Below are 26,266 nucleotides of genomic sequence, written 5' to 3' on the forward strand. Positions count from 1 at the left end.
AATGTTGATTGTAATTGACCCCAGATTGAAAACCTTACAGCATCAGTTTTGTGTCTCTGTCTGGCTCTGCACCACATCACGGCTGCAGGAAGATCACCTTGGGGGTATGTAAGCCTAATTTGTTTTGTCCAGATCGTTTCACTGGTTTTTAAGTCTTTTATAGACTGTGCCAAACAAAGTGCAGTCTGTTTTTCCCCCTAATTGTTTTCCCATGATAACCTCTTTCAGCCTGATTGAACTTAAAGGTAACCTGCTGATCAATGCATACCTGCTCTTCTGTCGCAGCTAGAGGATCATTCCAGCAATGATTAGGTTCTTAAGGAAATTATTTGTTTTCATGGGATCTCGAGAAAATTGTCTTATATCAGGAAAACAATGAACAATAAACAATGATGGTGCACGTCCTCTCACAGCATCCAAAATATTGCAAAACTATCTTGCAACGTTATAGAAGGTAGGGGAAAAAAACAGGATTTGAATCACAATGAATATTGAATGTGTTGTTCAATCATAAATGAAAATCGGTTACAGCTGTGAGACATCCTTCTAACAAACAAACAAACAAACAACACGAATCAAAACATCTTTCTTTCTCATCCTGGCTATCTATCTGCAGTGTATTTTGGGTAAATAAGCTGTATGCAGTGCTGAGTTTGTGTGCAGCAGATGAGAGTATGAATAAATGCGTCTAAAGATGGCGATAAAAGTATAAGCTGTGTTGTGTAAATGAGGCCAGTGGATAAAACAGCTTTAAACCCGAACAGAACAGAAGAACTCAGCAGGGTGCTCGGGGACCATCAGACAGCAGGACGTCATGTCTCCGCCCACCTCATGAATATGCATGAGCTGAGCGCCCCTGCGTGCCCTTACGCGATGACGCAACGCGACAACTGCGGGTCCCGATTGCTGCAGCCGCTTGTCAGTGTGACGAAGATTGGCACTCAGGTAAGCTGTCACTCAAAATCCCTCTTTTTCCGTTCCCTATCAATCAAACAAACCGGGCCGCTCGGTAAAAAGCTCCGGGGCTCAGAGCGCGTAAAGAGCGGGAGCACGGAGCGGGGTTACGGGGGAACGCGGAGGCAGCGGCACGCAGGGCTCCGGGAGCAATAAAACAAATCTGTATGCAGGGGGGGCGAAAATATGTCTGCGTTTTGGGGGCAGAGGAGGATTGTGGAGGAGCAGGGCGAGAAACGAGGCCCGACACTTGTAACGTTAGCGCGGAGGGGAGGGGAGGGAGGCGCCGGGCAGCTGTCCCCGCTCCGTGGACTTAATGTGTGGGCAGGATTTTACGACCAACCCGGCTAGCGTGATGGCTACCAGTGTTTCCTAATGACATTACAGCCGAATTAGCGGCGCTCACACGGAGGGGCGGTGTTAAATCACTTTAAACATGACCGAACATAACAGTGAAAGCCGCCGCCGCAGTGCTGTTCGGTCTCACGGTGCCCCTTGTATCACTCCGCGGCGGGGTCTTTTTTTGTGGCTGGCTAATGGGGCTAGCTATGGGTTTTGGCACAGACCTCCGCGCTAAATATGGCGCGTTGCATTTGTCTCGCACCGCACAAGGAACATTTTAAAGTGAGTTTAGCTGCCATGCTAACGTTAGCTCCGCCCGGCCAGACTGTAGTTACCCGCCGGAACACAGAATGACCCGGAGAAGATGTAGGCTACTGTGCTAACGCTAACGAGCTACATGCTAGCCCAGCGCTCTCTGGTAAACGAGCCGTATTCAATGGCGCTGCTATAAACGGACCAGCGCCGCTTAGATATGTCGCTGGCCCGGAGGCTCATTCTAACTTTTATTGTCCCCAACCGCCTGAAACAATATCCGAGCGGCTAGCGGGGCTAACGGCTGGGCTCGGCTGGTGGGTGTGTGTGTGTGTTAGTGAGTGAACACGAGTTGCGGGATAAGGTGACCAGATTTGTGAAAGGAACGCCGACGATATTTGAAGCCCGACAGGCGCCATATGATTTAAATATGTCCGCGTATGATCTTTGACATATAAACGGAGTCAGTCCGTGTTTGTGAGTTTGGAGCCCATGAGCCGTGGCGCAGCGGCACTGTAGTCCTGCATGAGGGCAGAAAGCGGCGGTGATAAAAGTCCGGGACGCGATCTAATAGGTCAAACAATCCAGGTTCAATCCAGCACAACACTGATCACATGAGTCCACATCTGTATGATCGAGCTGCATCTGTCCATCCGAACTGGACTTAACATCTATAACGGAGTGTTTGAATAAACCTCACACAGTGATTGATCACTTAACCGTTGAACTGTGAGTCACATATTCTACAAAACATGCTGAGATGTAGGTTTCTATAAGTTTCTCATATTGTCCCAATAGTGGAGGAAACCTGTTTGTCCCCTTTGTCTTTTGTCTAAGGTATCTTTGGACCATAACATTTAGTTTTCTATTAGCAGTATAAATCATCAATCACTCTCTGGCACCACACACACACACACCAGTTTGTAAAGGAGTCATATTGTTTGTCCCTGAATCTAAAGCTTCTCATGTTTGGTATGTGTGGCGTCCGGTCTTAACTGAGGTTGTGGGTGTGTGTGTGTGTGTAGGTTGGCCACCTGTTCCGGCTCTCTAGAATGCCCCAGTGTTTGGAGCGTCTGCAGTGATCGTGATGGCAGACCAGTCGGTGTCCATAGACGAGTACCCAAAGGGCGAGCAGCAGGTGGGTGCTGCTCCGACTACACCGGCCCCACACGGGCCCACACAGCACCCCCACACGGGCCCACACAGCACCCCCACACGGGCCCACACAGCACCCCCACACGGGCCCACACAGCACCCCCACACAGTTGGTCATGTAAAGAAAAGTGTGTCAGATACAGAAGCGGAGGGAGATCTGGAGTAAACGTCTCCTCACATCACACACACACACCTGTACACATGAACATGGAGCTGCTTTGGTCTGTGTCGGCCTCTGCCAATCAGGAGGCATCATCTTGAGAAAACGATGTGGTTCTCTCAGGGAAAAGAGTAAAGGGAATGAAACTGCACCTCCTCACAGCTGCAGCCGCCATGTTGGTGTTTGAACTGTAAACCTAAACTGTAAGAAAGTCCGAACACGTTTACTCATTTTGATCTTGCAGCCAATCACAGAAGAGTACTATTACAGGATCTTAAAACGTCTACGCACAAAGCAAAAGCCGCTTGAGAGAAGACGTCTGGCAGATTCTCCGTCTCCTCCCAGACTGCAGCCTAAGATGAAGCTGAACTCCAGACTTGTTTTAGGTTGAGAACAAAGATAGGGATTGTAATGTGAAGGGCTCTGCTTACTTTCCCCTCCTTGCTCCACACACACACACACACACACACACACACACACACACACACACACACACACACACACACACACACACACTCCTGCTGTTATATTTAGTGGTGACTCGTCGGCTCGGGTAACCAAACAAAAGGGAAACGCTTTCTGCGTGCGACACAAGCGGGCGCTTAAAGCCTTCAGATGCAGTTTGGTTGAGTGTGTGTGTGTGTGTGCCGGTGTGGGTCGCTCACCGTGCGGGGACCCACACTGATGGAGCACAGATCTCTCCGCTCCACTCTCTGCTTATGTAAATTGCTTACAAAACATGTTTATTCACACGCCAAATTTGGGGGCGAGGAGAGCCGAGAGCGATCTATGACTAATGAGAAATGTTCCACCCCGAGCCAGGGAGGTATTTTTAGCCCCGTTCGCGCTCAATCCAAGTCATTGTTGCCTGGGTCACATGTGCGGGGATGATGGGATTTATCCTCCTGGAATGGATCCTGGGTTAGTGGCAGGCAGGCCGGGTGTGAAAACATGAGGAGGAAGAGGAGGAGGAGGAGGAGCGGCCCCGGCTCTTAATCAATGAGCGGAACAACGGGAAGGAGACGCTCGCGCTCCAACGCACCTTTATATTTTCAGCGCTCCTCCTGACGCATGGAGCGACTCCTCTGGACGCTCCGGGGCCCAGAGGGGAATCTGACACAGACACGTCGCTCTGTAAATGTAATCCAGCACCGTCTGGAAGTCTGAAGGAATCCACAACATGTGCAGGTCAAACCACACACACACACACACACACACACCACGACTGTTAGAGCCACTGAGGGGGAAACAAAGAGTGTGAGAGTGTGTGTGGGAGAGGAAAGGGAAAAGAAGAAATGATGCAGAAGCTGTTTTTATTTTCAGGGAAAGGTTTGAATGTATTAAACACACACACACACACACACACACACACACACACACACACACACACACACACACACACACACGATGTCCTCCTTCCCTGTCACCTCTTCTGTAACCCCTCTTCTTCTTCTCCTTCTTCTCCTTCGTGTGCAGACGCAAGGCAATTTGAAGGCAGAAGACGAGGAGGACAAGTTTATGGCCGAGGCGCCGAGCCCAGCAGCCACAGAGCCGCAGACACCCATGGACGCAGACAAGGCCTCCATATACCGGTGTGTGTGTGTGTGTGTGTGAGACTGTACAGTTACTCACACCAGGAGGCCGACTTCTATGTGTGTTTGTGCTGTTAACCATCTTCTCTGTGTGTGTGTGTGTGTGTGTGTGTGTGTGTGTGTGTGTGTGTGTGTGTGTGTGTGTGTGTGTGTGTGTGTGTGTGTGTGTGTGTGTGTGTGTGTGTGTGTGTGTGTGTGTGTGTGTGTGTGTGTGTGTGTACAGCCACCCCCTGTTCCCTCTGCTGGCTCTGCTGTTTGAGAAGTGTGAGCAGTCCACGCTGAGCTCCGACTGCATCACGTCGGCGAGCTTCGACGTGGACATCGAGCACTTCGTCCGCGATCAGGAGAAAGAGGGGCGGCCGTTTTTCAGCGAGGACCCCGAGCTGGACAACCTGGTGAGGAGAGAGAGAGAGAGGGGGAGGGAGAGAGAGAGAGAGAGAGAGAGAGAGAAGATCTGCTGGAGGTTTGGCCTCGGCTCCAAACGAACACATGACACCTGGAGGCATTTCACAGAGAAATATGAGTCCTGACCCTCAGCTCACTCACATGCCTGCTACTCACTGACCTTTAACCCCAGTGACGCGTGCAGAGGTCACAGGACGGCCCGGCCCCTGCTGTGCGTCTTTGCCTCAAAATGCTGACTCTGCGCTTGTTGTCTGCTGTCACTCAGCTGAACTGATGTTTACAGACCTGCAGTAAACAAACAGCTCCTATGGGTCAGAACTGAGGCTAAGCCAGTAAGGACTCAGCTGATGGTGGATTCCTTCTCCATCGTTCCATCATAAACTGATTATGAGAGTAGATCTAATCATTGCTCAGTGTGAAAGTGAATGTAACTCATCCAAATGTATCTGCTGTAACTGATGCTTGGTCTTTATTTAAACTGAGTTACTGCTCCTAAATGAGCTGATTCCTCCTCCCAGATGGTGAAGGCCATCCAGGTGCTGAGGATCCACCTGCTGGAGCTGGAGAAGGTGAGCGACCTGTGCAAGGACTTCTGCAGCCGCTACATCGCCTGCCTCAAGACCAAGATGAACAGTGAGACGCTGCTGAGCGGAGAGCCGGGCAGCCCGTACTCGCCTGTGCAGGGCCAGGCCCCCAGCTTCTCCCCCACCAAAACACAGGTAGGACACGGGCACACACACACAGGCACACGCACACAGACACAGACACACACTAAGCTCCCGCTCCTGTGTGTTTGGCCCGAGCAGCTGGACCCCACGTCGTCCTTCACTCTGTCCTCTTTCGCGCCGCAGACGTCCGGCTCCATCTCCGGGACCCTCAGCCCTCAGGGTCAGATCGTGGTGCCGGCGTCGGCCCTGCAGCAGGGCAACGTCACGGTGACGGCCGTCAACCCCACCCAGGTGGTGGCAGGCATGTCGCCGTGGCACACGACCCCGTCCTCAGGTACACACACACTGCTCACACCGCACAGTGTTTAGGCTCTGTGTGTGGAGAAGATGCTGACTTTACTCTCTCTGTGTGTGTGTGTGTGTGTGTGTGTGTGTGTGTGTGTGTGTGTGTGTGTGTGTGTGTGTGTGTGTGTGTGTGTGTGTGTGTGTGTGTGTGTGTGTGTGTGTGTGTGTGTGTGTGTGTGTGTGTGTGTGTGTGTGTGTGTGTGTGTGTGTGTGTGTGTGTGTGTGTGTGTGTGTGTGCTCACTCACTCAGGCGGCACGGTGTACCAGCCTGTTACAGTGGTCACTCCTCAGGGCCAGGTGGTGACACAGGCCCTCTCTCCTGGGACGATACGGGTTCAGAACAATCAGGTACGCCTCCTCGTCTTCACTTCATCAACCAGTGGTTTAGTTTTTATGATTCTGTCCAACAAAATCACTAAAGAAACTGCATTTAAAAAGCATTGTGAGCCGTCAACAAACCTCCCACACTCTGCCGTGGTTCCGTCCCGTCAGCTCCAGCTGCAGTTCCACCAGGACCTGAACCTCTTCAACCACGACGACAACTCCACCAAGAACAAGCGCGGCGTCCTGCCCAAGCACGCCACCAACGTCATGCGCTCGTGGCTCTTCCAGCACATCGGGGTGTGTGTGTGTGTGTGTGTGTGTGTGTGTGTGTGTGTGTGTGTGTGTGTGTGTGTGTGTGTGTGTGTGTGTGTGTGTGTGTGTGTGTGTGTGTGTGTGTGTGTGTGTGTGTGTGTGTGTGTGTGTGTGTGTGTGTGTGTGTGTGTGTGTGTGTGTGTGTGTGTGTGTGTGTGTGTGTGTGTGTGTGTGTGTGTGTGTACTGGTCTTGCCCCTTAAAGCCATGGACGCTCACTGACTCACCCTGGGTTCTGCTCTCTTCTGCAGCATCCGTATCCAACAGAGGACGAGAAGAAACAGATTGCCGGTCAGACAAACTTGACACTCCTACAGGTCAACAACTGGTGAGTCGGCAACATCTGGAGTAGTGAGACCCTCTGGGAGCCTCTGGGCTCAGGTCTGCCATCAAACCAGAGCAGATCTAAAAACCTCAGAAGATCAAATTATCATTATTAAACTACAAATCAGTCCAGTGTTCCTCAGAGTGATGTCACTCATGTGTCCTGTTGGCCCGGCTGCTTGTTGACTTCTGTGTTGTGTTCAGGTTCATAAACGCACGGAGGCGAATCCTGCAGCCCATGCTGGACGCCAGCTCCTCTGAGACGCCCAAGACCAAGAAGAAGACGCCTCAGAACCGCCCGCTGCAGCGCTTCTGGCCCGACTCCATCGCGGCGGGTGGAGCCACCCAGCAGCAGGTCACCATGCCAGATGGTACGCCGCCGCCGCTCACACACCTCACACACACACCTCTCACACACCTCTCACACACACACACCTGTGCTCGGCTGTAAGCGGCGGTTGTTGTGATCTGGTCCACAGGCACGATGGTGACGATGAACATGGAGGGTCTGCAGAGCCTGACGTCGGACGGCGCCACGCTGGCGGTGCAGCAGGTGATGCTGGGAGGACACAGCGAGGACGAGACGGACGACAGCGGGGACGAGGACGACGACGACATGGCCGGGCTGGGCCTGGACAACAGTGACTCATTGCAGTAGAGACACACACCTGAACCCACGCGCTGATCCACACACACACACACACACACACTGGACACGCAAAAGTGGGTCTACACACAAACACACACACACGTGCATTTTCAAACAAAAAAGCCTGAATATTTCAGCAACACACACACACACACATTTTAACGTGGAGCGTAACACCACAGGATGGGAAAGAACCCCCCCCCCTCCTCGCTGAGCCGTGGTTTATGCTGCACGTGTGTGTGTGTGTGTGTGTGTGTGTCTGTGTGTGTGAGCGTCACGAGTTTCATTTCAGAAACCTTTTTCTAACGTAGTGGATGTAGGCGAGTGCACTTTTTTGTATCATAATGTAAGCTCCAAAAGATGACAGCGGACAAACGGAGGCAAAAAAAAAGAAGAAGAAGAAGAAGAAGAAGTGTTCTAAACACCCCGAGTTATGACGCCCCGTTGCTAAACGTCGGTTACTTAGTTTGCGTTCCCCCCTCGTCCCCGCGTTGACTCGTTTTTGGATGCCAACACTTTGGAGTCGTGTCTGTAAGAGTTTGTCTTCACTTTTTGCATGCTTGTGTTTTGAGTAGACGTGTGCACTCTTCCTTCCAGCGGCTCTCCGTGCTCCCTGCGCCCCCTGCAGGCCCAGCAGAGCCCCGCAGGAGAGTTTCAAAAGAGAGAGAGAGAGAGAGAAAGAAAGAGAGAGAGAGAGATGCTTATTTTTATAAACCATGGTGAGTGTGTTTTTTGTTTTGTTTGTGTTCTTTTGTTTTGTAAGGAATATTTATGTACAGATTCATAATTAAAGCTAGCGGCCCTGTTTTCCAGGGTCCTCTGAAGTTTTCTAAAAAACAAAAAAATGGATTTATGAATGAATATTGTTATGTAAATTGGTTTTAAACTCACAATACTAAAAAGGCCTTACCAATGTTTTGTACAGAAAACTTTCCTTGAAGCACAGAAAGAAAGCCTGACAATTGTTTGGAACCTGAACCCTGAACCCTGAACCCTGAACACTATCCTGCAGCTCGACCTCCTCAGGCTCATTTGACTGCAGTGCCCCAATTTTCTAATTACGGTTTTCCAATTCCAGTTTTACCCACATTGTGTATACCATCGCCACGTCTTTTACTCTTCTTCTAATAGTAGCCTAGCGTAACTGCTCAAAATGCACAATCCAGAACACTATGCTAATCACACAATCACAAGGGTCTTGCGTTCAAAAACCCCTGGTGGGACAGCGGTGTCCACGGCGTCGCATACGAAACAAACGACAATTTTTTTAACTTTTTTTTTGCACGCATTTTTAAACTTTTATTTATGTACCCGTACATGCTACTGTGTCGGAAACAGAGCGGTTTGAGCGATGCCTGAAGGACTTGGGGGGCGACACGCCGCCGCCCGTCGCTCCCGCTGCCACTACAGACGCACAGCGCGTAGTGACGGAGCTCTAGATCGCAACGTATTGATGTTACTGCACAACTCTGGGGCGCCTCTGGATGGACGAGCGGTGGAGAACTGGTCTCGTCCCGTTCGGCCGCCGTCCGTCACGAGTCGCAGTCGTCTGGTTTTGGCCTCTTGTACAGCTCTGACTTGAATGGTTAATTGGACGGATTGGAGCCCCCTAGTGGACTGAAGCTGCGGTGACTGTGGGTGGGCCCTGGAAGTCTCGCTTTTTATGAACCCGTTGTTCACTTTTCTCTCGTCTGTTTTGCCTTAGAGCTTTCTATTTTGGAATAAACAATGCCCAACTCTCTGTGGTCCACTGTGTCTTCTCTCTGTCTCTGTCCGCCAACGGGACTCTGATCCGTGACTTGGCCATTGCTCAGAGTTCATCCAGTTCATCCAAGGTTTCTCGTAAAATCCTTTCAGTGTCCGAGTGTCTTCTGTTTGAGTGTCGAGTCCCTGGCGTGTCGGGTCCTTTGCTGAATGCTGGCGGTTGATCTGTGTCCGTCTCATTGGTCTGTGCTGGTCGGCCCAGGATTCTGAGCCTCCACTCTCTGAAATGACAGAACAACAAGATGTGTATACGCCCCGGGGCACAAACAAACATCCATGTAACTGAACATCACTTAAACATGGCATCAGCACTGTGATCAAGGCAAACAGGAAGTAGGAACACTTTCTGCAACTTGAAGCTATTTGATGAAATGCTAAAAGCTACCTGAAGTCATTGGTACAGGATAGAGATCTACGATGCCCAGCTGAACATCTTCCCCTCTGAACCCTCACTTTGTAACGTTGTGTCATTCTAAGGAGGCGGAGCCTGAGCGGCCTTATGTCCGACGTCTCTCACTGACCTCCATCTGCTGTCGGACCCAGCTGAGCGCCTGCGTGATGCGAGTGTAGACGCCCGGCTTGCTGGGCATGGCGCAGCCCATCCCCCAGCTGGTCGCCCCGATCAGCTTCCAGACGGACGCGTCCTCGCAGGACAGAGGGCCGCCGCTGTCCCCCTGAGGAGAGGCGGGACACAGAAGGAGTGGGATTCATGTTCACACAAAGCTGCACTGTGTCGTCTCTGGAGCCCTCCAGCTTTGTGTTAGTGATGTTATTGATTATGTGTTGTCTGTAACCTTGGCAACTATGCTCCAGCGATACAAAGTAACGTTACAGGCACGAGCCAGAGAAGAGATGAAGAGACGCAGCAGCAGTCTGCCTCTCACCTGACTAACGTGTGTGTGTGTGTGTGTGTGTGAGAGAGAGAGAGTATGAGGTCATGTCTTCTGCCTGGTCAGCTGTACCTGACAGGAGTCGACTCCTCCCTCCAGGTACCCGGCACACAGCATCCAGGGGGAGATGAAGCCTCCGTACACCTGCTGCTGGTTGCAGGTCTTGGTGGAGATGAGAGCCACCTGAGCCGAGCGCAGCTCCAGACTTCCCTGACCTGAGGAGACCAGCCACAAAGCCCAGGAAGGGTTAATGAGGGAGAAGGCTTCACTGGACAAGAGGCTGGTGAGGTGAGCTGCAGGGTCAGAGGTCACTTTCCTTTGGATTTGTCTTTTATTTGAAACCTCTGGAATTTTGTCGTTTTCTAAAATTTTCAACAATCAAAAGAAAATAAATCATTTTGTAGAATTAAAGTTTTATGTTTGATTCACAACTTTATTAATGAAAAGTGTCCCATAAATCTTCTCAGAGAATATTTGGAGCTTTTTCTGAGCCAGGCTTTGTCATCTTGTTATGAGACAGGGTGGTGTGTGTGTGTGTGTGTGTGTGTGTGTGTGTGTGTGTGTGTGTGTGTGTGTGGCTGGGCTGTCATCAGACGTGTGTGTGGCAGCAGTCATGGTGTTTGTGTTGTGTGTTGTGCGTTGTGTGTGCAGACTCGCCTCCATCCTCTGTTGCTCCCCACCCAGAGATCCAGCACATGGTGCCCTCCTCAAACTCCTCCCCGTAGTTTGGCAGACAGATGGGCTCCACCAATCCTGGAGGGGAGAGAGGGAGAGAGAGGGAGAGAGAGGGAGAGAGAGGGAGAGAGAGAGAGGGAGAGAGAGAGGACGGGGGGTTTAACTCTTCCCTCCACAGTGCCTGAAACAAATCCCTGTTTTCAAACGGTGGCTGCTTCATGTTTGGTTTTAAAGCGTTGAATGTGAACTGGACAAGTGACACGACTGCACGCCAGAGCCTCGTGTGGTGAAGGGACAGGTGCAGAAGGAAGGGAGATGAAGACGAGAGAGAGATGAAGACGAGAGAGAGATGAAGACGAGAGCGACAAGTGATACAGATAATGACACACGGCTGTCAGAGAGCAGAAACCTGAGAGAGATGGAGAGAGAGAGAGAGAGAGAGAGAGAGAGAGAGATCTTACTGTATCTGCCCGGCCCCTCAGATCAGTTACATGTATGTAACATGTAAGGTGTGTGTAGGTGTGTGTGTGTACCGTTGAAGTGGAGCGACTCAGACAGCCTCATCAGAGCGATGTCGTAGTCCAGAGCTTTGTCTCGGTAGCGAGCGTGATAAACGATCTGCTCCACCGCCAGAGACTGAGCGCCGTGACCCGGCTGCTCCGTCAGGCCCACGTGCACCGACCACATGCTGGGGTCAGAGAACCTGAGCGGGGGCCGGGTCAAAGGTCAAGGTCAAACAGAGCGGTAGAGGACAGAAACAATCCCCATGGTTAATTTAAAGTGGACAGAGGATGTTTACAGTGTGGAGCGTTCTGCTGTGTGTGTGTGTGTGTGTGTGTGTGTGTGTGTGTGAGAGACTCACCCATACATGCAGTGAGCGGCGGTGAGGATCCAGGTGGTGCTGATGATGGAGCCTCCACACAGATGCTCGTTCCTGTAGTGCAGACTGACCTGCCAGGGAAACTGCCCCGCCCGGCTGAAGTTGCCCCCGACGATACGGGAGTGAAACTGAGGCCGGGAGCCGCACGCTGAGGGTCAAAGGTCAGCACAGAGTTAAGGCTCTCCTGTCTTAAGTCATATTCACTCCTCGTCACCTCTGCCAGAGCGTGGTTTACGTGTTAGTTTGTCGCTCTGTGTCTCATTCTTTCTTTTCGTTTAGAGAAACGGAGGAAACCTGAAGCTTTGGCAGAAACGTGAAGATGAAGCTGACAACACAAAACGACAAGCACTGTAAAACCACACAAACACTGAAGATAGGAACAAACACAGGTGTCACACACACACACACACACACACTCCTGAGAAGCTTCAACCCGACTTAAAGGTGGCTGGGTTGGCGTAGTGTCCTCACCGATGCATTTCAGCGTGGTCACGTTCCCTGAGCTGCACTGAGTCTTACTGAGGTCAGAGGTCAGACACATAAACATTTTATAAACATAAACATGTGCTCATCTTCATTGAGGGTCTTTATTGAAACCTTTGAAACGTTTAAATGTGGAAAAGTACTGATTGATTCCTCTCCCACTCTCCTTTGCTGCAGCATGGCTCTGCACGCTGAGTGAAAACACCCTGTTTTAGGTTCTATCATGTAAAGTGAGTACCTGAGGTATGAGGAGTTCTGGAGCTTGATGATCTCTGTCAGACTCAGGTTGATGGACACCAGGTCGGCCCTGAAGTCCGGCTCGATGGAGGACAGGGGGGCGGACAGAGACTCCACAAACCTGACAACATGAGGAGGGGAGTTATTCATCTGAGAGAAGGTCTGCTCCTGTCCCTTTACCCCAGAGGGTCGTGACCCCCAGCTGGTACCTGGAGTATCCCAGCTGTCTGCAGGCCGAGAGGCTCAGCACGTCGCTCCAGGCCTCTGAGCAGACCGTCCTCCAAGACCCCCCACTGAGAACCTGCAGAACAGAACGCTTCCCACTCAGCCGCACTGAGAGAGGAGGAGAGAGAGAGAGAGAGAGAGAGAGAGAGAGAGAGAGAGAGAGAGAGAGAGAGAGAGAGAGAGAGAGAGAGAGAGAGAGAGAGAGAGAGAGAGAGAGAGAGAGAGAGAGAGAGGAAGAGACGGGGGAGAAAGAGAGAGAGGCTGATTTTTATTATGATTTAGCATCTTATGCCGACAGCTAAAACAGTTTATTCTTGTGTGTGTGTGTGTGTGTGTGTGTGTGTGTGTGTGTGTGTGTGTGTGTGTGTGTGTCTCTCTCTCACCACAGCCGAGCTCGTCCTCTCCTCCCTCACAGTCTTCTTCTCCGTCACACTGAGCAGAGGTGCTGATGCAGCGAGATGACGAGCCACAACGAAACTTCCCCGAACACCTCAGACCGACTGCACACACACACAGACACACACACGATAATAATTACATTTCTTTTTCCTTAGATATGTAAAATTCTTTAATATTAAATGTGAACCAGACAGGAAGAGCTGTGGACTCTACTGGATCCACTAGATGTGTGTGTGTGTGTGATGTGTGTGTGTGTGTGTGTGATGTGTGTGTGTGCTTGCTCTCATAATCATCTCATCTTCCACTTGTGTAAGAGCCGCTCTGCTATCAATAGCAGAGCGACTCCATTTGAGATCGTTTACAACCAAACACCACAAGAACCAACCGGCTCCAGATCCCAGATTCACTTCTGATCACTTCATATTCTCACACAGGACATTCTTCAACATCTATCACTTGTTTTGGGCTTTACATCTGATCTTAGACTTTAGAGGACTTGATGGGTTTTAGGTTTAATCTTAGATGGTCTAAAATGTAAACATGTGTATAAGGGGACTTCCAGGTTCCCTTAAATAAAGACCATTGTCCAGACTGTCCACTGAGTGGCGCTGTAGCACTGGGCAATTGAAAGGCATAGAAAGAGGGATAGATCCTGTCCTAACCTAGGGAAGATTCTATCAGTGTGGAATAGAAACCACCGCCCCCTGGTGGACTGGAGCAGTGCCTGTTCACTTTGTTGTGAATCAAGTGAGCGCTGACTCGGCTGAACTTAGGTTCCAACTCTGAACTTGTTTGTACAATTTGTGCAGGTTGAAATCTCAGCGAGCTGAAAGGTGTGTGCCTGGCTTTGGGTTATGAGTCTTTAAGGCGTGGCCTGCCCTGTCCTGATTGGCCAGCTGCATCAGGTCGTGTTCAGGACCTGTGGGTTTGTGGTTCTATAGGCAACCTCATGTTGAACACTAGCTCCTCCTGGATGACAGAGTGTTTTCATCCATCTGCCCTGATCCTCCCCCTGTAGTCCAGGTTCAGTTCCCTGAGTGGTTTACATGCTGGGACTAAAGTGTAGCAGCGCTTTGAAGCGCAAGTTAAATATTTATGGCTGTTGGTGCTACTGTGACTCCATTATGTCACAACTCTGAGCCGCTCACCTCCCAGGCCGATGCCCAGGATGAAGATGAGCAGAACCAGGCCAGAGGCGATCAGCAGCTCCAGCCGGTGAGCCATCAGCGTCGTCTTCCATGTCTTTATCACGTCGTCCTCTGTGGAAGCAGAAGTACAGAGACGTCTACAGGATGTATCTGTCCATCCTCAAAGTACAAAGCTCTGATATTAGCAGGTGACTTCCTGTGTGTGTTTGTCTCTACGTGTACGCCGTCTCACCGTTGATGAAGGGCTGCACCTTGGTGATTGGCATGGTGGGGCCGGGTGCTGCTGCAGGTTTGGGCTCAGTGGGTTTGGCAGGATCGATCTCGGGCTGAGACTCGGTACAGAAGCTGCCCAGGGGGCTGACGTTCACCGTGTTGGGGGTCTCAATCGGCGGGAGGTCTTCCTCCGTCACAGACACCACCTCGATCTGGGCGGGGTCCGGCTCTGCGGGGGCCTCTTCCTCAGGCCTCTAGACAGGGGGACATGAAGCGGACTGAGGTATTGACATGGAGACGTTTAAGATCATACCGAAAAAGCTCTGATTGATCCACCTCTACTGTACCTTGCTGCACACTGAGTGAAAATCATTTCAGACACTATCACTTTAAGGCCTCATCCCTGTTCTGATTGGCCGTCTCCCTCCGGCCTGAGCAGCAAACACTGACCCACTTACAGACACAAAGACTATGGACGCTGACCAAACGCTCGCTCGCCTCGTAACTTATGGGCGTGTCTGAGTAAAGGAGGTTAAGGACCAATCAAAATGAAGCAACCTCATCAAACTAACAAACAGAACACACCCCCTTTGACAAACTGTCCACTAAGACTCCTGAGGGACCGTTTCAAACAAGGCAATTAGTCTAAAAGGTCCATCTCTAACCCAGAGTTCAGACTTGTAAAATTGTGGAGCAAGTTTAAGCAATGGTTTGGCTTTGAGCCTTAAAGAACCATAACTGTCCTGAGGGAATGAAATGAAGGGCACAGATGTATTACGGCTCTGATGGTTTATAGATATGTGGGTTCACATCTTTGAAATGAGGGAAATATTTAGGTCAGGAATCCTCCAGAAAGCTTACAGGATACAAAACATACAAAACAGGAAGCTCACGTTAGAAGCTCTCATTTGTGCACTTACTGTAAGGGGGTCTGGTGCTGGTGGGTCTGATGCTGGTGGGTCTGATGTTGGTGGGTCTGGTGTTGGTGGATCTTGTGTTAGTGGGTCTGGCGTTGGTGGGTCTGGTCTTAGTTGGTCTGCTGTGGCAGCAGCGTCGGTGGCATCAGCAACAGCAGCATCAGCGGTGTCTGCAAAGAGAGAGATGAAGAGGAGGATGAACCAGCTGGAGTCCCTGTAGATCCTCCTGAGACCTTCTGGGTTTAAAGTCCAACTTACTGATGTCCTCGAAGGGTTTCGTCATGATGCCATTGTCCAAAATCAGCCCCGCTGTGTCCAAGAACTGAGTCCGTCCATGTCCCTTCTGTTCCTCACTTCCCTCTCCCTTTCACTGTCTCCTTCTCTTCCTCTTTTCCTTTCTCTCTTCTCCTCCTCTTTGTTTTCTTCTTCCTCCTCTCTCTCCAGCTTCCTCTGAATAATGGCTGCCTCCCTGCTGCCTGTTCTGCAGCACAAAGGGACACCTGAGCAGGTGAGTCCTGAGGCCTGAGTCAGAGGGGGAGGATCAGGTGACCCTGCACCTCCTGCTCTGTGGGTTGGGTTACATGCTCGTGTGTCCCTAAGAGGCCGGAGAGACGGGGTGAGGAGGAAGAGGAGGAGGAGGAGGGGTAAAGAGATGGAGGTTAATGGCTGGACACCTGCTGCTCATACAGGCTGCACAGCTGCCACACTGCAGCCATAGAAGAAGAAGAAGAAGAACTCAAACGCAAAGTCAGTCTGCATTTAGACGTACTAAACAACCTTTACTTGGAATGTTCCAGAATTATTACTGTGGCAAAGCAGTTTATCTTCAGAAATCAGCATCTTGTTTACCAAACATCTCAATTTTGGGTTTCAAGCCAAGTTTGTGCAAATCACTATAAAAGTAAATGTATAAGTCGGTATAAAATGATGATTCTTTGTCTATTAATCAACAAATCCTTGTAGATTTCCAGCCGTTGGAGGCCTCAGCCCCTCAGCCCCTCAGCCCCTCAGCCCCTCAGCCCCTCAGCCCCTCAGCCAGAGCCCCCAGGCTGCAACAATACCTCCGTCAGGTCCCAGCAGAGAGGAGACACGTGCCACTGACTGAGGGAAACCTTGTATTTCCAGACAGGATGAGGATGAGTATAATAGCATAGTATAAGTAGTATTGATGATTATTTAGTAAAAGTATTCAGTTGAGTATTGCTGAAGGTACTGGACAGTGTTAGTACTGTACTGTGTAAAGATGTGTTACTCATGTCTGAACACTAGAGAGCAGTAAAGACGAACTCACAAGATTCTGCTGCTGCTGCTTTGTGCTTCCTATTGATTTATTATGAAAAATAAAGTTTTTATCTTCAAGTAAACAACGATATAAAAATATAAATTCCATAAATAATAAAGAGAAATGTGCAAGTTTTTACAGCAGCTCAATTAAATACATGGATATACTATATTACATACATTATATTATATGATATTGTATACATTATATTAAATACTAAACTGGTAGGTTAGAGGTCAAACCACCTGGACTCAAGTTTGTCCAATTAGTCCATAAAGTAAAGCAACTTCTGCCGAGGTAAAGCTGTTCAGCTCGTCTTTGTAACAATGGTAGAACTTGTTTTACTGCTGACCTCTGATCTCCCACTGAGAATCCATATTCCTAGTTTGGGTTCAGTGCTGGGAACGCTGGGGATCTCCGACCTGACAGGTGGTGCTTTACCACCTTCCATAGACACGGTGTTGGTGCCTGAGCTGGAGTCTACTAGCACAGAATCCCACAACAAACAAACAGTCTGAGAAGCTTCTGGTCCACTACCAAGGAATTGATGAAAAATTCCTCAAACTCTCCTTTAGGTTGTGTGGAAAGTCCTGCTGAACGTGAAACCTGGGAGCCATGAGCCATGAGCCTTGTTTAGGAATAAGAAGTTTTGGATTTGTAACAAGGTTATTAAAGCCTTCGATATCCTGTAAGGTTACTTCCTGTTCTACGAGCATTCCAGCTCTGAAACCAATGCAAACATAGTCCAGGCCTTCCGACGGTTCTAAAGTGCTGAGGCGTTCTCCGCTTGGTGGACCCACGTTACGACGTCCACCGAGGCAGGAAGTGGGTGCACGACTGGTGGCGTCCTGCCTTGTTGCCCCTCTTCACCAGTCCCCTCTGGGACAGAGCCAGGTAGTTTCCTGGACGAGACAGAGAGGAGTAGGTGGTGTATAGGTTCTCCTCCAGGTTCTCCTTAAACAGGCACTCGTCTGAAAACTGCTCCTAGGGAAAGACCGGAAACGGATCGATTAAAACCAAAGACAGGGAACGTTTGAGGTGGAAGTGAACCCTGGGACTCCAGGGGTCCTGCTCAGGCTAAGCCAGTATGGAGATGGATGGATGTGTGTATATGATGGCACCACAGATGCAGTCTGACGTGGTTGTTGTGGGCTACGTACCGATCCGTACACCGCTCCAGTCCCGCGCATGCAGAGGTACAAGCCGCTCTTGACTCCTTTGATTCCCACCACACCGTTCTTCATGGTGAACACCCTCAGCCAGCCTGGAAGACATGAAGACACAAAGACAGTCATGACATCGTCACATGCAGAAAGGAACAACCTTACTCATGTGTGAGTGTAACTTTAATGATGGCTGCATTCCATTTAGGTGTCACAGTACCAAAGAGCTCCGTACCTAAATGGCACTGAGCCATCAATAATGCACAACTTACACCAAGTGTGTATCCATGGTAACAGTGAGCATTGTTCTTATGATGTGCTTTAAAGCGTTTCCATAGCATTGAACTCACAGTGTTCCGTTGGTTTGTGGACTCCGCCCACCGAGCCGTCGGGCAGAATCTGGAGGTGGTAGCCAATCCCCACACGGCAGTACAGCAGCTGCTGCTTGAGCCCCGATCCGATTGGAGGAGAGGAAGCTGCAGGGGAAGGAGATGATTGGCTGTTAGGTGGTTACAGGCGTGGAACCATCCACACGTGTACGTGTTTATATACTTTAACTTGCATATTCTATATATTTTACTTCTTTATTAATTATTTGTCATCAAATCATAATCTGCAGCTCATAACAGTTAATAAGGGATTTCTTTACTTCTTTTGAACAAATAACAATTTTTTGAAAATTCAAAACCAATTGAAAAATGTTCACAATTTTTATTTTGGTAAGAAATGTACTTTTTAAGTTTCCCGGATGTTTCAGATATATTTGTCAAAACTGTTGAGGATTTATTTGTAGAATTTCTGTCCATGCAGAATTTTTAAGCTTTTTTATTTTCTAATAATTTGAATAACAATGTAAAAATAGAAATTATTTGGAAAATAATGGCTTGGCAGAAATATTCAGATATTCACATCTTTGAATAAATGTTTTTTTACAGAGCTTTTATAGAATAGAAGACTCATTTAATCTCAAGTACAATGACATCATGCCTCTTTATAGATGAACCTGTTCATGCTTCTCTTGAATAAAGTTCCTCCTGACCTTTGCTCTTCTGCTTGGACTCCTTCATGTGGATCTTCCAGAGACCTCTCAGGCGACTCGCTTGCTCCTCTGGTGATGAAGACGCCTCGCGTTTGTAGGCGTCTGCGGGGAACACGAACACACCGGCGACCAGGACGAGCAGTAACCCTGGAAACAGCAGAGGAGCATCCGTCCTCATCCCACAGAGCATCAGATCCACCTGACGCGTCCTCACGTCCTCAGGTCCTCACACTTCTTCACGTTCTCACAGGTCCTCACAGGTCCTCACACTTCTTCACGTCCTCACAGGTCCTCACAGGTCCTCACAGGTCCTCACACTTCTTCACGTCCTCACAGGTCCTCACAGGTCTTCACACTTCTCTGCTCCTGTGTTGAAAGCTCTGGCGCACCACAGGGTCACTGTCCTCTCCTCTACACGCTCTTCCCCCTTTTATCTCCTCCAAGCCTCTCACATGAACACCACCGTATCTCTCTCTCTCTCTCTCTCTCTCTCTCTCTCTCTCTCTCTCTTTCTCTTTTTCACCCTCACACACACCCTTCAACACAACCACACTTTGTTTCTGTACTTTCGTCACACTGGATTAACCCCGTAGCTTTTAGCTCGATCAACCTAACGCAGGTGATGTTCATGTATGGAGACGTGTGGACAGTCTGACCTGAGGTGACCTTTTGTTTGGTTTTGGCATCGCACACACACACACACACACACACACACACCAATGGCAGACCCACATACCTGAGGGTGGTCATGTGACCCCTGTGGTCCAGTTCTCAGCTGAGCAAAGTGGTCCAGTCAGATAAGCGAGGAGCGGCTGGTGTTTGGGTATCTGAGGTTGTTAGCGTGTCACAGAATCAAACCTCTGACGGCCGTGAAACAAGCAAACTTGTCTGTTTGGTATCGCAGGCAGGAGATTGGAGCTCAGGCGGCGCTGATAGCAAACGGGCCGAGAACAAACAACACAAAGGCACCGAGGAACCTGAGCGGCGACGTGTTTACAGGCTCTCATTCATCTGCAACGCTCCTGCTCATTAACTATCACAGTCATCGAGTCAAACTCTTGTGTTGTCAGTAAACCAGTCTGGATCCTGAACTCCACCTCCTATGATTGAACTTTGTTGATGTGTGCGTTTGCTGGCGGCTTTCATGTTTTGGTAGTAGCAGTTGTACAGATTCTGCTGGTTTCCATGGCAACCGTGTGCTTTTTGGCTGCTACTTCGCCAATGTTACTTTTGACCCATAAGACATGCTTCTGCAGCTAACCCGGCGACGTTAAACGCACCTTTGTGACGCCGCCCGCGTCTGAGCTCGACCACAGACCTCAGCCCTCTTTAATGTGATGATGTAATGTGACTGTTACCCCGTCTGCTCTTCTCGCTGTATCGATTCTTCCCTGTGACTTCCACAGAGGCTTTGTTATCAGTGTTCCCGTGGCGATACGCTGCTGCTCTGGCTGCTGTCTGAGGTTCGTTCAGGCTCGCAGGATGTTTCCTTCACACACTCAATTTGTGACTGAAGCTGATTACATGTTTGCTTTTAATCAGCATGAATCATACATGACATCACTGCACTCTGTCACACACTGAATACGTTTATTAAGCCTGTGTGACATGGAAACATGGAAACTGAAGCTGAACACATGAAACAGCTGATTCTTCTTCTTCGTCTTCTACTGTGGTTTGGAGTTGGCACAGGAGTGAGTGGAGTTACAAATGTGACAAAGGGTCTGTGTGGAATGTCGTCATTAGCCTCCTAGGAGCCTCCTAGCCCATGAGGGCTAGGAGGCTCCTTTGGTTCTCATCTTGGACAGCAGCATCTCGTTCTTCCGACACTCCTGCAGAAGAAGAAATGAGGTCATGCTTATTCCACTGAAGTCGAGGGAGAATTAGTATTTGTTTATGTAATGGTGTGTGTGTGTGTATAGTCAAAGGGTTCCTTCTAAACTCTGACCTCTTTGAAGTCCTTGACAGTTTTGAAGTAGAGCCTCTGCTTGTCCAGCAGCTCCAGGTACTCGTCGTTCAGCTGGTCCCTCCTCATCTTGTTCTCCTGCTTCTTCTTCTCCATCTGTGAGGGCGCAGACAGGAAGGAAGCGGGCGTCACAGAGCGCCACAGAGCGTCACACACCACAGGACGAGTGAGGGAGGAGACCTGACCCACCTTTATGCGGCTCTGCTTGATGCCCTCCACGATCTGCTCCATCTGCCTGAGGAACTGCTCCTTGGCTGCCGAAGACAACATCGCCCTGACAACGGCAGATCAGAGCTCAGACACACACGCGCACGCGCGCACACACACACACACACACACACACACACACACACACACACACACACACACACACACACACACACACACACACACACACACACACACACACACACACACACACACACACACACACACACACACACACAAGCTACTCACTGCTGGAAGTTGTCCACGATGGAGTTCAGCAGATTGACCTGCAGGAGGCAGAGCAGAGGTCAGACGGGGGTTAGGGTTAGGGTTAGCAGGAGGAAGGACGGGGCACTGACCTCCTTCTCCAGGTAAACCTTCTTGTCGTCTAAAGTGTTGTACAGGGTGAAGAACTGCTTGGTCTCCTTGTGTGTGGCAGAAACTGGAAGCACAAGTCAGAGGTCAGAGGTTAAGCTCGGTCTGCTGGCTGAGGTCAGAGCGTGAGAAGACCACGGCGGCAGGAGAGAAGGTCCACCTTGGCTGTAGAGCTCGATGAACCTCTTCTGGTACTGGCTCAGCTCGGCCCGGCTCGGCACCTCGTCGATCTTCCTCTGCAGGATGGCGATCTCCCGGTTCCTCCGAGCCTGAGGGGGGGAGAAGAACCCACGTTTGAACCTTCTGACTGTGTGGAAGCTTGAAGGATCTGGATTCTCTCAGAACATCTCCACAAACATGGAGTCTGTAGTCTAATCTGCTCCCTGACATGGTTCCAGAGCGACGCTGGGCTCTTATCTCCTGCCGCTGCTATCTGCTGACCTACTTCCCTTCACAGAGGTCGCTGCAGCTCCGGCTCATCTCATCTAATCTGCTGGGACGTGTCAGATGGTTACCATGAGCAAACGGAGCTTCTGCAGCTTCTCTCGGTCGGTGTTGTACTGCTTGTCTATCAGCTCGTTCCTCTCCTGAGAAGAGAAACACAGCGGCTCAGCTTCTTCACGTCTTCACAGAGCTCCACAGGTCTGGAGGAACCTGGATGCTGCTGGATGTTTCACCTTCTCCTCCTCTGTTTCAGGAGCTGAGGCCGTCTGCAGCTCCTCCATGTTCTGCTGCAGGCGAGACATCTCCTCCTACAGCGCACACACACACACACACACGGAGGGATGATTTACCTGTTAGCTGTGTGTGTGTGTGTGTGTGTTCATGCACTCACTCTGCAATGTGTGCGGAACTCCTGCTCCTGCTGCTTCAGGTTCTCATTCATGGAAACCAGACCCCTCAGCTTCTCCAACGAGCTGAAACAAGGCAGGAGAAGATGTGAGAGTGACACACACACACACACACACACACACACACACACACACACACACACACACACACACACACACACACACACACACACACACACACACACACACACACACACACACACACACACACACACACACACACACACACACACACACCTGCTGTCAGCTTCAGTCTCCGCCTCCTCTAAAGTCTTCAGCTCTTTGTCCAGTTTGTCCGACAGCTCTGTGGCCTGAGGAGAGAAGAAGAGAAGAAGAGAAGGGCAGGAGCAGGTCCTGATTGGTCCTGTGTCTGTAAAGCGTGTGTGTGTGTGTGTGTGTGTGTGTGTGTGTGTGTGTGTGTGTGTGTGTGTGTGTGTGTGTGTGTGTGTGTGTGTGTGTGTGTGTGTGTGTGTGTGTGTGTGTGTGTGTGTGTGTGTGTGTGTACCTCTGCCAGCTTCCTCTTGGCCTCCTGGCTTCCTGCCTCCACCTCTGCGTGCTTCTGCTTCAGCTGAAACACAAACAGGTTTCACTGCAGGCTCCTGTAGAGGCTGACCTCCGACCTCTGACCTCTGACCCACTCACCTCCTCGTGCTGCTTGGTCTTCTGCTGGATCTGTTTGTTGAGCGACGCCACGGCACGCCGGTGCTGCTGCAGCGGCCCGTAGCGCTCCGAGCGATCCTCCGCCGACAGCTCCGACTGCTGCGGGGACACACGGACACGCGTGACCTCACACACGTTAAGGCCCAGGCACTCTGTGGCGGAGGGCGCCGTTTTCTCACCTTCTCTGCGTACTCAGAGGCGATCTGCTTGATCTCCTCAGACTGCAGACCCACGATCTGACCCACTGCGCTCGCCGTCAGCTTCCCCTGCACACACGCACACACACACACACACACGTCACACACAGACCGATGGAGCCGCTGCCTCCTGTGGTGACCAAAGGAGCCACACTCTTCCGTACCTCCTCGTTGGCCATGGCCGCCATGCTGGTCATCAGGGTCTTGATGCGAGTCTGAGGGGGAAACGGTGAAGACGTGAGAGACGTGAGAGACGTGAGAGACGTGATCGTGACTGTTCACTTCCTTTCACAGTAACTTGTGTGTCTTCACTCGCCTCCTCGGCCGCCCGCAGGTCGTCTTCCTCTGACGCCTCCTTCGTCCCGGCGGGCGTCGCCTGGGAGCCGCCGGCCGCCGCAGCTTTGTCTCCGTCCACCTGGAGGACAAGAGACAGGAAGAGGAAGCTGTCAGCCACACAGACAGGCGCTCATAGGACATCGCTGGCCACACACACACACACACACACACACACACACACACACACACACACACACTCACGCTGTCTGTGGCCTGCTTGCTGAATCCGTATCGCCTGCAGAGGAAACAAAGAAGGAAACATGAAGCGGCGTCCTGAAGGAGTCTGAAACTAAACTTCAACCACGATCACAAAGACGTCATGCAGCTTCCAAACACGATGAGCAGGTGAAGCAGAGAGCACACACACACACACACACACACACACGACACAGCAGGAAGAGAAGCTCCACAGCTTCATACTTACAGGAGGAAATCTGACATTCTACCACAGAGACGATGATGAAGATGAGAAAAAGGAAGGTGAAGGTGAGAGGGCGTGGCTTAAAGGTGGAGTTAGAAGAGAAGGAGAGAAGAAAGGATTCACACGTTTAACAGAACAGGAAACTCCGCCCCCCCCGCCCGGAGGGGACGTGTGACGGTCTGAGACGACGGCGTGGGCGTGACCTCTGACCTTCCGTACTCCAGCAGCGTGGAGTGAACTCTGCTCTCCTCCTCCAGCAGCTCGCCCGCCTCCGTCTGCCTCCTGTACTTCCTCTGAGGTTTGTAGACGTCCTGCAGACAAAGCGTGTCGTGGTTCAGAAGGAGCGCTGGTGCTGCTCTCTGACTCTGTGCCGGCTTTTACAACTCACCAGGACCTCGAGCACCGCCCGGGCAGCCTTGTCCTTCCTCTGGAGGAACTCTTCATCCTACACAGTTCACACAAACACACACAGAGCCATGATGTCACTCTGCTGCAGCAGGAGACAGGTCAGGAGGTGAGACGCTCTGTCACCTCTGGGAGCGTGTGGCTCTTGTTGAACTGAGAGACGGAGAAGATCCTCACGTGGTCGCCCATCTCCTCTCTGGTCTCCATCGCTCGCTTCACCAGCCACTGGAGGAGGACACAGCCAATCAGAGCAGAGCACAGAGCAGAGCACAGAGCAGAGCACAGAGCAGAGCACAGAGCAGAGCACAGAGCAGAGCACAGAGCAGAGCACAGAGCAGAGCACAGAGCAGAGCACAGAGCAGAGCACAGAGCAGAGCAGACTTCCTCCACCTGAACAACTGGGAAGATGTGGATGAAGTCCAGGCCCTGGATCTGATGAGGCTCCAGGCGATGAGGACACTTCATCTTAGGGAGGACGGACACGATTTTCTCTGTCAGAGCTCTGAGGAGAGACAAGGAGAGAGGAGGAGGAGAGAAGAGGGGAGGACATGTTAATCAGCTGCGACCCAATGAGTGAACTTTGATGAGGTTAGTGCTGCACTTCATGTGTGTTTGCAGAAATCATCATCAAGCCTCATCCTCCTCCTCCTCCTCCTCACATCTTCTGTCCGATGGTGGAGTTCTCCTGAAAGAGCAGATCCACGTCCACGTCAAAGTTACAGGTGGTGATGCACCAGGTCATCCCCCCCACCACCTGAGGGCCAGGACTCAGGTTAGAGAGAGAGAGTGTGTGTGTGTGTGTGTGTGTGTCTGTGACGGTGTGTGTTCACCTTGTCAAAAGGTGACAGCCCTTTGATTCGAGCTCTGAAGTATCCGGCGGCCAGCAGGAGCTCCAGGATCTCCGCCAGCTTGACGCTCTGCTCTTCATCTTCACGCGTCTCCACCTGTAAGTAAAAAAAACACACACACACACACACACACACACACACACAGCGGTAAAGATCATAAACAGACAGGTGTGTGTCTGTCACCAGGGCAACCAAAGTAGGAGAGATTTGTGCTGTTTGGACTTTTGTACAGCAGAAATCTTACAGAGCAGAGAGGGGAAACATTTAGAAGAATGATGTGTGTGTTCAGATGCAGCCACAGGTCTCAGATCTCCTTGTAGGATCCTGGACCGGCTCCCTGTGAGCCTCCCAGACCCCTGTTAGCCCCCCAGAAGAGACCTCCAGACCCCTGTGAGCCCCCCAGACCTCTGTGAGCCCCCAAAAGAGACCTCCAGACCCCCAGTGAGCACCCCCTGTCTCCCTCCAGGCTCCACAGCAGCAGGAGTGACATGGGGGCTCACTGGGATCCGCGTCAGATCACAATCAGGAGCAAAGGACGAGGATCTGCGCGTGATTTCAGTTACGTCACTAACGTCACCCCCCCCTCTCCTCCATTAGCCCGGAAGCTAAACCGACGCCTAACGTCCCTGTGCCGGAGCAAAGCGCCGTAAACAGACCGCGGGAGCAGCGGGGACGGAGCCTGGGTCTGACCTGGATCAGGTTTCCTTCCTGGTCGTACTGGGCGCCGAGTTTAGATCCAGTTCTCACTCTCTGGAACACAGAGGCAGCAGCCGCCATGTTGAGCAGATGACTACTCACGTGATCGCGACACGTGACAGGAAGGCGTCAAATAATAACAATAACAATAATTTACATCATTTTATAAATGCTTTATAAATGTAAATGTTTTAAAATACTGCGCCGCAAACTAAATAAATACATAAACTGCATTTTAGTTTATATTAATATTGAACGGAACCCGCTGGACAGATACACACATACACACACACATGTCTGCTGAAAACGAGAATATTTATGTCTCATTATTAATTATTCATTCTTTGTGTATTGCTTTATGTTCATGTTAATGAATGCGGAGGTCGATATGTAATCTTTTATTGATTTAATGTAATTAGAGTTGTACAGTTTTTGACGTTTTTGAAAATGTTTGAAATTTGAAGGATTTATTTGTGAAAATGTCAACAAAGAGAGAAAGCTAAAGATGT

At 50.6% G+C, this 26,266-nt stretch overlaps 4 protein-coding genes across 7 annotated transcripts; 1 reads left to right on the forward strand and 3 right to left on the reverse strand.

Annotated features, from left to right (window-relative positions):
* Positions 1–869: 869 nt before the first annotated feature.
* On the forward strand, positions 870–9,221 carry pknox1.1 (pbx/knotted 1 homeobox 1.1). 4 transcript variants are annotated; one of them, XM_076155190.1, is made up of 11 exons: positions 870–945; positions 2,574–2,686; positions 4,340–4,455; positions 4,679–4,850; positions 5,379–5,579; positions 5,667–5,862; positions 6,124–6,221; positions 6,366–6,494; positions 6,759–6,835; positions 7,036–7,202; positions 7,311–9,221. In XM_076155190.1, exons 2-11 carry the CDS (start codon positions 2,636–2,638, stop codon positions 7,487–7,489), a joined length of 1,386 nt encoding a protein of 461 aa, XP_076011305.1. In that variant the 5' UTR covers positions 870–945; positions 2,574–2,635; the 3' UTR covers positions 7,490–9,221. The 4 variants fall into 4 exon arrangements, with proteins under 4 accessions (XP_076011305.1, XP_076011308.1, XP_076011306.1 ...); XM_076155193.1 differs by having other exon boundaries at positions 5,712–5,862; XM_076155191.1 differs by lacking the exon at positions 870–945 and adding an exon at positions 952–2,277.
* Positions 9,222–9,420: 199 nt separating this feature from the next.
* On the reverse strand, positions 9,421–15,594 carry tmprss3a (transmembrane serine protease 3a). Its single transcript, XM_076155197.1, has 14 exons — positions 15,570–15,594; positions 14,742–14,752; positions 14,414–14,648; positions 14,182–14,292; positions 13,018–13,134; positions 12,619–12,742; positions 12,411–12,530; positions 12,161–12,207; positions 11,672–11,837; positions 11,343–11,512; positions 10,792–10,887; positions 10,207–10,349; positions 9,766–9,918; positions 9,421–9,465 (listed from the first exon to the last, which is right to left on the reverse strand). Exons 1-14 carry the CDS (start codon positions 15,592–15,594, stop codon positions 9,421–9,423), a joined length of 1,563 nt encoding a protein of 520 aa, XP_076011312.1.
* Positions 15,595–17,394: 1,800 nt separating this feature from the next.
* Positions 17,395–18,973, reverse strand: LOC143004344 (fibroblast growth factor 4A-like). The gene is made up of 4 exons (XM_076155198.1): positions 18,796–18,973; positions 18,107–18,232; positions 17,754–17,857; positions 17,395–17,577 (listed from the first exon to the last, which is right to left on the reverse strand). Exons 1-4 carry the CDS (start codon positions 18,971–18,973, stop codon positions 17,395–17,397), a joined length of 591 nt encoding a protein of 196 aa, XP_076011313.1.
* Positions 18,974–20,310: 1,337 nt separating this feature from the next.
* On the reverse strand, positions 20,311–25,878 carry ccdc93 (CCC complex scaffolding subunit CCDC93). Its single transcript, XM_076155201.1, has 23 exons — positions 25,752–25,878; positions 25,044–25,157; positions 24,873–24,967; positions 24,604–24,715; positions 24,340–24,438; positions 24,197–24,253; positions 24,019–24,119; positions 23,589–23,622; positions 23,368–23,466; positions 23,216–23,266; positions 23,034–23,120; positions 22,837–22,953; positions 22,700–22,762; positions 22,432–22,505; positions 22,179–22,260; positions 22,021–22,095; positions 21,859–21,930; positions 21,504–21,612; positions 21,328–21,410; positions 21,218–21,255; positions 20,951–21,035; positions 20,744–20,857; positions 20,311–20,627 (listed from the first exon to the last, which is right to left on the reverse strand). The coding sequence occupies exons 1-23, from the start codon at positions 25,836–25,838 to the stop codon at positions 20,571–20,573; spliced, it is 1,905 nt and encodes a 634-aa protein (XP_076011316.1). The 5' UTR covers positions 25,839–25,878; the 3' UTR covers positions 20,311–20,570.
* Positions 25,879–26,266: the final 388 nt, after the last annotated feature.

Source organism: Genypterus blacodes, unplaced genomic scaffold (assembly GCF_046128005.1).
Source record: "Genypterus blacodes isolate CSIRO-AG114 ecotype Tasmania unplaced genomic scaffold, CSIRO-AGI_Gbla_v1 ptg000065l_1, whole genome shotgun sequence".
Classification (NCBI taxonomy): Eukaryota; Metazoa; Chordata; class Actinopteri; order Ophidiiformes; family Ophidiidae; genus Genypterus; species Genypterus blacodes.

What these genes read in the sequence shown, in the direction of transcription:
- LOC143004344 (XM_076155198.1), bottom strand. Translation starts at nt 18,973, where the DNA reads ATGAGGACGGATGCTCCTCTGCTGTTTCCAGGGTTACTGCTCGTCCTG. An exon ending in GTCCAAGCAGAAGAGCAAAG is followed by an intron (nt 18,233 to 18,795) that starts GTCAGGAGGAAC and finishes CTTCCCCTGCAG; the next exon opens with CTTCCTCTCCTCCAATCGGA. An exon ending in CTGGAGCGGTGTACGGATCG is followed by an intron (nt 17,578 to 17,753) that starts GTACGTAGCCCA and finishes GTCTTTCCCTAG; the next exon opens with GAGCAGTTTTCAGACGAGTG.
- tmprss3a (XM_076155197.1), bottom strand. Translation starts at nt 15,594, where the DNA reads ATGACGAAACCCTTCGAGGACATCA. An exon ending in GGTGCAGCCCTTCATCAACG is followed by an intron (nt 14,293 to 14,413) that starts GTGAGACGGCGT and finishes CTGCTTCCACAG; the next exon opens with AGGACGACGTGATAAAGACA. An exon ending in CAGAACTCCTCATACCTCAG is followed by an intron (nt 12,208 to 12,410) that starts GTACTCACTTTA and finishes CTCTGACCTCAG; the next exon opens with TAAGACTCAGTGCAGCTCAG.
- pknox1.1 (XM_076155190.1), top strand. Translation starts at nt 2,636, where the DNA reads ATGGCAGACCAGTCGGTGTCCATAGACGAGTACCCAAAGGGCGAGCAG. An exon ending in ACCCAAAGGGCGAGCAGCAG is followed by an intron (nt 2,687 to 4,339) that starts GTGGGTGCTGCT and finishes CTTCGTGTGCAG; the next exon opens with ACGCAAGGCAATTTGAAGGC. An exon ending in GCAGGTCACCATGCCAGATG is followed by an intron (nt 7,203 to 7,310) that starts GTACGCCGCCGC and finishes TCTGGTCCACAG; the next exon opens with GCACGATGGTGACGATGAAC.
- ccdc93 (XM_076155201.1), bottom strand. Translation starts at nt 25,838, where the DNA reads ATGGCGGCTGCTGCCTCTGTGTTCCAGAGAGTGAGAACTGGATCTAAA. An exon ending in CCAAGAGGAAGCTGGCAGAG is followed by an intron (nt 22,506 to 22,699) that starts GTACACACACAC and finishes TTCTCTCCTCAG; the next exon opens with GCCACAGAGCTGTCGGACAA. An exon ending in AGAAGCTCCGTTTGCTCATG is followed by an intron (nt 21,613 to 21,858) that starts GTAACCATCTGA and finishes TCCCCCCCTCAG; the next exon opens with GCTCGGAGGAACCGGGAGAT.